Source organism: Hippopotamus amphibius, chromosome 2, assembly GCF_030028045.1.
Source record: "Hippopotamus amphibius kiboko isolate mHipAmp2 chromosome 2, mHipAmp2.hap2, whole genome shotgun sequence".
Taxonomy (NCBI): domain Eukaryota; kingdom Metazoa; phylum Chordata; class Mammalia; order Artiodactyla; family Hippopotamidae; genus Hippopotamus; species Hippopotamus amphibius.
The window spans coordinates 198333913-198346546 of NC_080187.1; the positions used below are offsets into that span (position 1 = coordinate 198333913).

General features: G+C 37.2%; 2 protein-coding genes across 5 annotated transcripts in view; one reads left to right on the top strand and one right to left on the bottom strand.

Moving 5' to 3' along the window:
* TEX9 (testis expressed 9) overlaps positions 1 to 12634 on the top strand; it is a 73695-nt gene that overhangs the window by 49919 nt on the left and 11142 nt on the right. The window lies entirely within an intron of this gene.
* Positions 12475 to 12634, bottom strand: part of MNS1 (meiosis specific nuclear structural 1) — a 64035-nt gene continuing 63875 nt past the window's right edge. Inside the window, exon 10 of the mRNA XM_057722421.1 lies at positions 12475 to 12548. Coding sequence (XP_057578404.1) covers positions 12498 to 12548 — 51 coding nt within the window. The 3' untranslated portion in view covers positions 12475 to 12497. The remainder of the gene's footprint in view (positions 12549 to 12634) is intronic.

Below are 12634 nucleotides of genomic sequence, written 5' to 3' on the forward strand. Positions count from 1 at the left end.
TGTATCCATTGTAGTTTTCTGGTTGATATTTCCCATGAGGTTTTATGAAAGCAGTCTCCGTATATACAAGGTTGTTTTAAGTTGCTGGTTTCATAATTTCAAGTACAATTCCCATTTTCTGCATTTGCATTTGCCTTTTCTCACAGTTGCTGGATTTGATATCATATTTGTATGTGGATGACTTCCTGCTTTTACTGCATGCTTGGCTTTACCAGAGAGCTTTCCCATTTGTGATTTTCTTGTTTCTAGTTATGGCCTCTTTTCTTCCCCACCCCCGCCTAGAGAGGCTCCTTTAGCATTTGTTGGAAAGCTGGTTTGGTGGTACTGAATTCTCTTAGCTTTTGCTTGTCTGTAAAGCTTTTGATTTCTCCACTGAATCTGAATGAGATCCTTGCTGGGTAGAGTATTCTTGGTTGTAGTTCTTCCCTTTCATCACTTAAAGTATATCATGCCACTCCCTTCTAGCCTGCAGTTTCTGCTGAAAAATCAGCTCATAATCTTATGGGGATTCCCTTGTATGTTATTTGCTGCTTTTCCCTTGTTGCTTTTAATATTTTTTCTTTGTATTTAGTTTTTGTTAGTTTGATTAATATATGTCTCAGCATGTTCCTCCTTGGGTTTACCCTGTATGGGACTCTGTGTTTCCTGGACTTGGGTGACTGTTTCCTTTCTTTCCCATGGTATGGAAGTTTTCAACTGTAATCTCTTCAGATATTTTCTCAGGCCCTTTCTCTTTTTCTTCTTTCTCTGGGACCCCTATAATTCGAATGTTGGTGCATTTAATGTTGGTGCATTGTCCCAGAGGTCTCTGAGACTGTCCTCATTTCTTTTCATTCTTTTTTCTTTATTCTGTTCCACAGCAGAGATTTCCACCATTCTATCTTCCAGGTCAATTATTTGTTCTTCTGCCTCAGTTATTATGCTGTTGGTTCTGTCTGGTGTATTTTTCATTTCAGTTATTGTACTGTTTGTTCTTTAGTTCTTCTAGGTCTTTGTTAAACATTTCTTGTATCTTCTCTATCTGTGCTTCCATTCTTTTTCCAAGATCTTGGATCATCTTTACTGTCATTACTCTGAATTCTTTTTCAGGTAGATTGCCTATCTCCTCTTCATTTAATTGTTCTTATAGGTTTCTATTTTGCTCCTTTGTCTGCAGTGTATTTCTTTGTCTTCTTTTTTCATCTTACTGTGTTGTGATCTCCTTTCCACAGACTGCAGGATTATAATTCCTCTTGCTTCTGGTGTCTGCCCCCAGTGGGTGAGGTTGGTCCTGAGGATTGTTCTGTTATCCCCTTGATAGGAGGCTTGACTGCTATTGTGGTGACCAGAGCCTGCCCTGGTTATTGAGCAGGGCCTTCCCTTTGCTCTGTGGTTGTCACTGTCCTGTCAGGGGTGGATTCTGTTCCCTAGTTGTTGGAGTAGAGCCCCAGATCTGTTTCTTAGCTGTGTTTCTGATCTACAGTGCATGGTAGGAGGGATTGGTGCACTCCTACTGGGAGAGAAGCCACTGAGTATTCCTCCTCTGGGGCTGTTCACCATGAATGTACTCTGTTCTTTCCCCTTTCGCCCATTGTGCAGGCTTACAAAGTACACTGTAGTTGGCACTGTTCACAGTATTCCAGCAGTTGGCTCTGGTAACTCTCAGGTGTTGTTTTCACCAGGCCACCGGCACAGACCCACTGAAGTCAGCTCCCAGGACTGCAGTAGTCATGTACCTGGACCTGCTGTGGGAGCTATGGAGGCAGCACAGACTCTGGCCTGGCCCAACCCCCACGTGTATGTGCCCACAAAGCCCACAGCTGCTAAAGCCAGACGTATCCCACCTGCAGGAGCACTTGTTGTCCTTTCAGATGTTCTGCAGGCACTGAATTTAGGAAGCTGTCAGCAGAGGTGTAAGTCTGCAGTTCGTGCAGCCACAAGGAGAGATTTCAGGTCTTCTTCCGTAGTCACATGGCCCCTGGGGCTCAGCTGTGGTTTCAGCCCCACCTCTGTGTGTTCCTCCCACTGGAGTCTGCTCCAGAGGTTGCTGGAGCACAAGAGCCCGTCAGGCAGGAAGGAACCAAGGGTGATCAGGGTGAGCAGGCTGCCCAGGTGGGTGGGCACTGTAGCGATTGGAACATGCGAGTCCATCAGGCAGCAGTTGGGGTGAGTGGTTTACCCAGGTGGTGGGGGGAACAGGTAGAGGAGGCAGTGGCAGGGGCGTGAGAGCTGGCTCCAGCAGGAGCCTTCCTTAGTGCTCATGGATGCAGGGGCTTGCACGTGAGGGGAGAGGCTGCAATGGTGGCCCCACCCTTTGCATGTCACTCAACAATGGCACTTTGCCTCTATGGCAGTCCAGGATTTCTCCACGAGCATTCCAGTTGTGGAGCTCCTCATTCCCATCCCCTCAGGCTGTCTCCTCCCAGCCAAAAGCAGTCTGCTCCTCAGGTCTGCTCTCCAGACCCCACAGTCCAGCATCCAGCCCCCGTGTGCACCAGCGGACACCTGTCTCAGGCTGGGTTGCACAGGGCTGTGGCACAGACCATCCCGTCCTGCTTCCTCTTCCTTTTTCCTTCTTCTTTCTTTCTTCCTAATTGGTTGTGCAGGAATGTTTCTTGTCCTTTCAGGTGTCCAGGATCCTATGCTAGTGTTCAGCAGGTGCTCTGTGAGAATTTTTCCATTTCTAAATATTTTTTTAAAAATATTTATTTATTTATTTGGCTGTGTTGGGTCTTAGTTGCAACACGTGGGATCTTCGTTGTGGTGCACGAGCTTTAGAGCATGCAGGCTCAGTAGTTGCCCTGAGGTATGTGGGATCTTAGTTCCCCGACCAGGTATCAAACCTGCATCCCCTGCATTGGAAGGCAGATTTTTAACCACTGGACAACCAGGGAAGTCCCTCTAAACGTATTCTTGATTCATTTGTGGGGAGAGATGAACTCCATGTCCTCCTACTCCTCCATGGTCTTGGAAAGTCCAAGTGTGCAGTTTTAACAAGTTCTCAGGTGTGCTGATGCTACTGATTCTGAGATGACATTTTGATAACCACTATTAGAGTTATTCTAAGGATCACCATTGTGTCTCTAACATCTAGCCAATGATTGGCATAGAATTAACACTCAGTTCCTGAAATATCTGTTGAATAAATGAAAGCTCAAATATCAATGTATGTGAAAGCTTTTGGCCCAACCCCCACATGTATGTGCTGCCTCCATAGCTCCCACACCAGGTCTATAAAGCCTGCTCTGTAAATACTGGCTATTAGCTTTGGGTTTTGTGTCAGCCTGAAAGCGATGCTCCATTGGAGCCTCTCCCTTAGGACAATACTTAGCTATTTAACAATGCCTTGGATGATGAATTTAGGAGTCGGCCTCATTACATACACAGATGATACATTTTTGGATTAAATTAGTGACACTTAATAGGACATAGAACTAAATTGATCTTGGTAATAATTTCAATATTTTTAACTGAGGCAAATATATTACAGTGACTACAGAGTTTAAAGATATCATCTGTGAGATAGTTTATGCTGTATGATCAGACTGTTCACATTCAAGAGCTATCAATGGTATGATGACTGGGACTTATTAATAGGAAGTATTTAATGAACAAGTTAGGAAGTCAGCTTTACAAACTTGACAATAATTATCACATTACTGGAGTATTATTTCCAATTTTGGTGCATTGTAAACGAATTTTGAAGAAAATAAAATGGAATAATCATGTAAATGTCAGTGTTTGCTGATTTTGGTTGCAGATTTGATCTCTATTTTAGTATATACATTAGAGAAGTGGAAAGAAAAACTTGTTTCCACAACAACAGATGACACTCCCATTCTAGCCAGCGATTTTGCAAATTCAAGTAATGAGGACTTGATATGTGAACAACTCAGTTCAAAACCATTAATACTATAAAAACAACTTAGATGTGTTCAAGACAAACTTCTGACCCTAGGTTTGCATTATTGATTGATTTAAACATAGTGGGATGGCATTTTGTTGTATATATTACTTAGTGTTTACTACTAAGTAGACATTTTGAGATCAGAGTTCTTAAATGTAACTTGTATAAGATTTCTGAAAAAATATGTCAAGTTTTTGATTTTTTTATTATTTTGCCTTGTTTCTAACTTTGAGTGGTTTTCAAGATATGCAGTAAGATTTTCCTTGGAGTCTGATCTGTATATAAGTTTTTCTTTTGTGAGCAGTTATTTTTTTTTCCATTTTAATTGTTTGTACCTTTCTTCTCATTCTGAAGAATGAGACGTGTTATTAGACATGTTATTATACATAGGTAGGCAAGTAAAATTACTCAGGTTTATATGTTTAAGAAATAATAAGATTTCCATAAAATAGAACAATATTGCCTCATAGTCATCAGGAAGTTAAAGACTTCTTTAAAAAATTATAAACTCATTCTGCACAGAGCTTAGGAAACAAGTAAACTGGTTTAGAGTAACTTTTGAAATGGAAAGTCAATTTAAACCAGATGCTGCATGAGTGCAGCAATGCTGTCTCATTCACAACTAGGCCTCAATGCCTGGAACATAATAATTGCCTCTGAAACACACTGAAGGGAGGAATAATGAAAGACAACTATGTGATGGTTTAACTGCGCACTTGATTAGATGGTTGCTTGAAGTTCATTTAAAATATATCACCAAGTAGATGTTACTTCATTTAGGAACAGATAATTTCTAATTCTTCATTAACTCATTTAGAAATATTTAGGAGGACCTGCTATGTACCTGTCAGATCTTTAGTAGAGGCTGGAGATATAAAGGTGATTTAAAAATAAATATGATCCTTGTAGTCATGTACCTTATAACGGAAAAGTTGGATGATATTTGGACAGTACATCAAGCAAAATTAAGGTGCAACTGTGATAAATGCCATGAAGGAGGGTACGTGGTGCTTTGAGTAGGTAATCAGATCAGTGAGTTCATTTTAAAAAATACATCCTAAAGTAAGATCTGAAAAACATATAGGAGTTATGTACCTGGGGAGAGATTGTGGGCAGAAGGAATAGTATGTAAAAAATGATTCTGTGGCGAGAAAGAAGACAGGGTAATGAAAGTCAGGGATGGACGTGAAGGGAGTGTTGCAAAGTGAGGCTTCAAACACAGGTAAAGGCCAAACCATCTAGGTCCTTTAGGCCATGTTAAGTATTAAGGATTTTATCCAAAGAGCACTGTAAAGCCACTGCACAGTTATTTTGAAAAAGATGACAGGAGATGATGCCATGATCAGACATGCATCTGGAAAGTACAGTCGTCTCTCAGTGTCCATGGGTGCTCAAGTCTCTTGTATAAAATGGTGCAGTATTTGCATATAATGTACACACATTCTCCTGTATACTTTAAATCATCTCTATATAACATATAATACCTAATACAGTGCAAATGCTGTGTAAGTAGTTGCTGGCACATGGCAAATTCAAGTTTTGGTTTTTGGAATTTTCTGGAAATTTTTTCCCCAGAATATTTTCCATTGGCACTTGATTGAACCCATGGATGTGGAACCTGAGGATGTGGAGGGCCAGCTGTATTTCTTTGTTTGTATTTCTTTGTGGAGAATCAATTGCAAGTGGGACAGAATGGATGCAGTAGACTGCTTGAGAGTAGCAGTGTAAGTGAGAGATGATGATGTAGCTTGAACTAAACAGAGTGGTAGAAATGGAGAGAAACCAAGTATCAAAAAATACATCTAGGAGAGACTATCAGAATGATGTGGTGATGGACTGGATATAGGATTGTGAGAAAGGAAAGCTTAAGGAAGGATATTTTGACTTCTGGTTTTCAGAACTAGATAAAGTGCCATTCACTGAAATAACAATGGAATAAGTTTGGAGAAAAAGATTGAGTTGTTTTAGAACATGTCAAGTTTGGAGATAGTCTGAGAAATCCAAGGGGAGTTGTCAAGATCTAGGAGAGAAATCTGCACAGAGACAATAGAAGAAGCCATTAGTATTCACTTGGAAGAAAGGATAGAATGAGAGAAGGAGAGAAGCCAGGGCTGAGAGCTGAGCCTTGAAGAATTTCAGCATTTCAGAAGTGGTCAACAACGTTGAATACTCCTGAGTGGTCAAGTTTCTTAGGGGAACTGAAAAACTTTGCTGGATTTAACAGCACAGAAATGTTTTGGAAGAGTGATAGGGAAGATGCTAAATTCAAGGTGGATGAAAAATGAATGCAGGTGAGGAGGTGGAGACAGTGGATGTGTGTAACCCTTTCAGGAAGCTTAGCTAGAGGGTAGTGCTGGAGAGACATAAAAGAGTTGGGTGGATTTTTTTAATTGAATTAATTTATGTACAATAAAATGCAGATTTTTATATCTATAATTCAGTGAGTTTGAGCTGTTATACATCTGTGTAACCACCACTTAAGTCAATGTATAGAATATTTTCATCACCCCCCAAAAGTTCTCTTGTATTCCCTTTCCAAGTACTCCATCCTTCTCTCTGACTGGAGGTTGTTCTGCTATTCTTGTTCTTGACTTTCATACAAATGGAACTGCACAGAATGTGCTCTTTTGTGACTGGCTTACTTCACTAGGCATAGTGTTCAGATTCATCCGTGTTGTCAGTTTTTTTTTTCCTTGATCAGTCTTGATAACCAGTTATCAGTTAATCTTTTCAACTTTTGGTTTTATTTTTTCTATTGTCTGTTTCCTATTTTTCACTGAATTCTCCTTATTATACAATTTTGTCTACTTGCTTTGCTTTTTAATTTGCTATCTTTTCAGCTTCTTAAATTGAAGACTTAGATCATTGATTTTTCAACCTTCTTTTCTAACACAACATTTAAAACTAAAATTTTCCTCAAAATGATACTTTAGCTGTCTCACAATTTTCTATTTGCATATCTTTAAATGTATTTTTATTTCTATTTTTTCACATTTAGTATGATATAGTTGACATATAATAAACCTGCACATGTTTAAAGTGTATAAAATTTGATGATTTGTGACTATGTGTATACCTTTGAAAAATCACCATGATAGAGAAAATAAATATATCTATCATTCCCAAAAGTTTCCTTGTGCCCCTTTATAATCATGCCCTTCTCCCAGCCCTTATCTTCAGGTAACTCATTTACATTTTCTAGAATTTCATATTCTTTTTAAAAATGTGACTTCTTTCCCTCAGTAAAAATATTTTGAGATTCATCCACGTTATTGCATGTGACAGTAGTTCACTTTTAATAATTTTACACATGGTATAAATCTATCAAACTATACCACCTGTCAATGGACATTTGGGTTGTTTCCACTTTTGGGCTGTTATAAGTAAAGCCTCCATAAACATTCACATATAAGTTTTTTGTGGACTGTGTTTTCACTTCTCTTAAGGAAATACCTAGGAGTCAATTATCTGGGTTGTATTTTACATGTACATTCAACTGCCAAACTATTTTCTAAAATGGTTGTACCAATTTACATTCTCAACAGCACTGTATGAAAGTTGCAGCTGTTCCATATCTTCACCAACACTTAACATGGTCAGTTTTTTACTTTTAGCTGTTCTAATAGGTGCCTAGTGGTATTTTATATTATGGTTTTAATTTGCATTTCCCTAAAGACTAGCAATCATATTCATGTGCTTATTTGCCATCTTGATATCTTTTTTCCAGTTTCATTGAGGTATAATTGACATACAGCATTCTGTAAGTTTAAGGTATATAGCATGATTATTTGACTTACATATTTTGTGAAATGATACCATAATAAGTTTAGTTAAAATCCATCATATATATATATGTATGTATACAGAAAAAATGTTTTCTGATGATGAGAACTCTTAGGATCTACTTTCTTAACTTCTAAATATACCATAGAGCAGTGTTAACTCTAGTCATCAAGTTGTATGTTACATACCTAGTACTTTTTTATCTTATAGCAGGAAGTTTATACATTTTGACCACCTTGATCCAATGCCCCCCTCCCACCACCCTCTGCCTCTGGTTACCACAAATCTTATCTCGTTTTCTTTGAGTTTTGTTGTTGTTGTTGTTTTTGTTGTTGTTTTAGATTCTAAAACACATAAGTGAGATCATACAGTATTTGATTTACTCTGATTTATTTCACTTAGCATAATGCCCTCAAGGCCCATCCATGATGTTGCAAATGGCAGGATTTCCTTCTTTTTTATGGCTGAATAATATTCCATTGTGTATATATACCACAACTTCTTTATCCATTCATCTGTCACTGGACACTTAGGTTGTTTCTATGTCTTGACTTTTGTAAATAATGCTGCTGTGAACATTGCGGTGCAATATTTCTTTGACATAGTATTTTGGTTTCCTTTGGATATATTCTCAGTGGTGGAATTGCTGGATATATGGTAGTTCTATTTTTAATATTCTGAGGAACCTCTAAACTGTTTTCCATAGTGGTTGGAATATAATGTACAATCCTATCAATAGTGCAGAGGTGTTCCCTTTTCTCCACATCATCACCATCATTTGTTATCTCATTTTTTTGATGATAGCCACTTTAACAGTTGTGAGGTGACATCTCATTGTGGTTTTACTTTGAATTTCCCCAAGGATTAGAGATGTTGAGCACCTTTTCATGCACCTGTTGGCCATTTGTAAATCTTTGGAATATTGTATATTGACGTCCTTTGCTCATTTTTTAAATTGGATAATTTTGTTTTTTTGTTATTGAATTGTATGAATTCTTTATCTGTTTTGGATATTAACCCCTTCAGATATATAGTTTACAATATTTTTCCCATTCTGTAGGTTGCCTTTTCATTTTGTTAATCTGTTTTTTTGTTGGTTTGTTTTTGTTTTGTTTTGTTTTTGCTGTGCAGAAGCTTTTTACTTTGACATAGTCCTACTTGTTTATTTTTCATTTTGTGGCTTCTGATTTAGGCGTCATATCCAAAAAAATCATTGCCAAGACCCACGTCAAGGAGCTTTTTCCCATGTTTTCTTCTAGGAGCTTTATGGTTTCTGGTCTTACATGTAAGTTTCTATTTCATTTTGAGTTCATTTTCGTGAGTGGTGTAATATAGGACTAGTTTCATTCTTCTTACATGTGAATATCAGATTTTCCCAGCACCATTTACTGAAGAGACTATCCTTTCCCCATTGAGTATTCTTGGCTCCTTTGTCAAATATTAGTTGACTGTATATGCTGGGGTTTATTTCTGGGCTCTTGATTCTGTTCCAGTGGTCTGTGTTTCTGATTTTATGCTAGTACCATATGAATTTTGATTACTATAGCTTTATAATGTAGCTTGAAATCAGGAAGTGCTATGCCTCTTGCTTTTGTTCTTCCTCAGGATTACTTTGGCTATTTGTGAGTCTGTATAAATTCAGGATTTTTTCCTAATTCTGTTTAGAATGTCTTCAGAATCTTGATAGGGATTGCCTTGAATCTATAGGTGGCTTTGATAGTATTGACATTTAAAAAATATTAATTCTTCCAATCCATGAATGCAGGATACCTTTCCATTTATTTGTGGCTTCTTTGATTTCTTTCATCAGTGTCTTAAAATTTTTCAGTGTATAGATCTTTCACATCCTTGGTTAAATTATTTCTAAATATTTTATTCTTGATGTAATTATAAATGGGATTGTTTTTGTTCTTTTTCAGATAATTTGTTGTTAGTGTATAGAAACTCTACTAATTTTTTGATGTTAATCTTGTATCCTACAACTTTATTGAGTTTGTTGATGAGATCTAATAGTTTTTTGGTGGAGTCTATAAGACTTTTTATGTATAAAATCATATCAACTGCAAATAGAGGCCAATTTTACTTCTTCCTTTCCAGTTCTGATACTTTTCACTTTTCTTGCTGATTTTCTCTGGCTAGAATTCTAGTACTATGTTAAGTAGGAGAGGTGAGAGTGGACACTTGTCTTTTTCCTGACCTTAAAGGAAAAGCTTTCAACATTTCACCATTGAGTACATGTTTAGCTGTGTACTTGTCATATATGGCCTTTTTTTCATTGAGGTACATTACTTCTAAACCTAATTTGTTAAGAGTTTTTATTATGAATGGATGGTGAATTTTGTCAAATGCTTTGTGTCTACTGAGATGAACATGTGATTTTTTTCTTTCATTCTATTAATGTGATGTATGAGATTGATTGGTTTGCAAATATTGACCCATTCTGGGATGAATCCCACTTGATCATGGTGTATGATCCTTTTAATGTATTGTTCAGTCCAATTTGCTAACATTTTGTTGAGGATTTTTGCCTCTATGTTCACCAGTGTTATTGGCCTGTAATTTTCTTATTTTTGTGGTGTCTCATCTGATTTTGGTATCAGGGTGATGCTGGCCTTGAAGAATGACTTTGGAAGCATCCCTTTCTCTTCAATTTTTTGGAATAGTTTGAGAAGGATAAGCATTAACTCTTCTTTAATTCATCTGTGAAACCATCTGGTGTTGGACTTTCGTTTGTTGGGAGTATTTTTTTTTAATTACTGATCTAATTATTGTTAATTAGGGTCTGTTCATATTTTGTATTTCTTCCTCATTCAGTCTTGGGAGATTGTACATTTCTAGGAATTAGTCCACTTCTTCCAAGTTCTCCATTTTATTGGTGTATAATTATTCAGAGTAATCTCTTATGATCCTTTGTATTTCTGCAGTGTCAACTATAACTCCTTTTCATTTTCATTCTTTTCATTTCTGATTTAATTCATTTGGGCTCACTTTCTTTTTTCCTTAATGAGTCTGGCAAAAACTTTATCAGTTTTGTTTATTTTTTCAAAGAACCATCTCTTAATTTCTTTGATTCTTGCTTTCCCTCCCTGCAACCCTCCCTGCCTCCCTCCCTTCCTTCCATCTCTATTTCTTTAATTTCTGCTTTCATCATTTCTTCTGCTAACTTTAGGTTTGGTTGTTCTTTCTAATTCATTTGGGTGTAAGGCTAGGGTTTTTGAGATTTTTCTTGTTTCCTGATGTAGCCTGGTATCACTGTAAACTTCCCTCTGGGAACTGCTTTTGCTGTATCCCATAGATTCTGGATCATTATGTTTTTGCTTCTGTCTCCATGTATTTTTTCATTTCCTTTTTGATGTCTTCAGTGATTCATTGGTTGTTCAGTAGCATATTGTTTAGCCTCCATGTGGTTTTTCTTAATAGTTGATTTATAGTCTCATAGTGATGTGGTCAGAGAAGAGGCTTGGTATGATTTCAGTCTTTTAAAATTTATTAAGACTTGTTTTGTGGCCTAGCACGTGATCTGTCCTGAGAATGTTCCACGTGCACTTGAAAAGAATGTGTATTCTGCTGCTTCTGGATGGGATGTTCTATATATATCTAAGTTCATCTGATCTAATGTGTTGTTTAAGACCTGTGTTTCCTTACCGATTTTCTGTCCGGATGATTTGTTCATTGATGTAAATGGAGTGTTAAAGCCCCTATTATTGTGTTAATGTCAATATCTTTCTTTATATTTGGTACTATTTGCTACATGCATTTAAATGCTCCAGTTTGTATGCATAAATATTTACAAGTGTTATATATTCTTGTTGAATTGATCCCTTTATCATTATGTAATGTCCTTCTTTGTCTCTTGTTAAAGACTGTTTTTCCATCCCTTCACTTTCAGTGTGTGTGTGTGTGTATTTAGATCTGAAGTGAATCTCTTGTAGGCAATACATATATACATATATATATGTCTTGTTTTTGTATATGTTCAGCTACTCTGTCTTTTGATCAGAACACTTAGTACATTTACATTTAAAGTAATTATTGATAGGTATGTACTTATTGCCATTGTGTTAATGGCTTGAGGGATGTCCTTGCAGTTCTTATTTCTTCCTTTCTTCTTCTTTCCCTCTCTTCACTTGTGATTTGATGACTATCTTAATGTTATATTTATATTCCCTTATCTTTTTTTGTGTGTATCTATTATAGATTTTTAGTTTGTGGTTACCATGAGGTTTATATATAGCAACATATACAGGTGAATATTGAAAGCTGAAGATGTCTTAAGTTTGAACACATTCTAACAACCCTGGAGATGAGCAATCTACCCAATAAAGTGTTTGTGCTAATGACCATAAAAGTGCTCAATATACTAGGAAGAAGAATGGGTGAACACAGTGAGAATTTTTTTTTAGAAAGATTATATTATACATTCAGTATAATTTTAGAGTTGCATTTTTCAGTTGTCCTAATTCATTGGAATCAATCTTTTTTTTAATTAATTAATTAATTTGTTGGCTGTGTTGGGTCTTCCTTGCTGCTCATGGGCTTTCTCTATTTGCGGCAAGTGGGGGCTACTCTTCATTGTGGTGCACAGGCTCTTCATTGTGGTGTGCAGGCTCCTCATTGTGGTGTGCAGGCTCCTCATTGTGGTGGCTTCTCTTGTTGTGGAGCATGTGCTCTAGGCACATGGGCTTCAGTAGTTGCAGCACATGGGCTTCAGTAGTTGCGTCACATGGGCTCAATAGTTGTGGCTCACGAGCTCTAGAGCACAGGCTCAATAGTTGTGGCACATGGGCTTAGTTGCTCTGCAGCATGTGGTATCTTCCTGTGGCAGGGATCAAACCTGTGTCCCCTGCATTGGCAAGCAGATTCTCAACCACTGTACCACCTAGGAAGTCCCAACACAGAATTTTAACAAGGAATTAGAAAACATAAGAATCAAACAAAGCTGAAAAATACAGTAACTGAAATAAA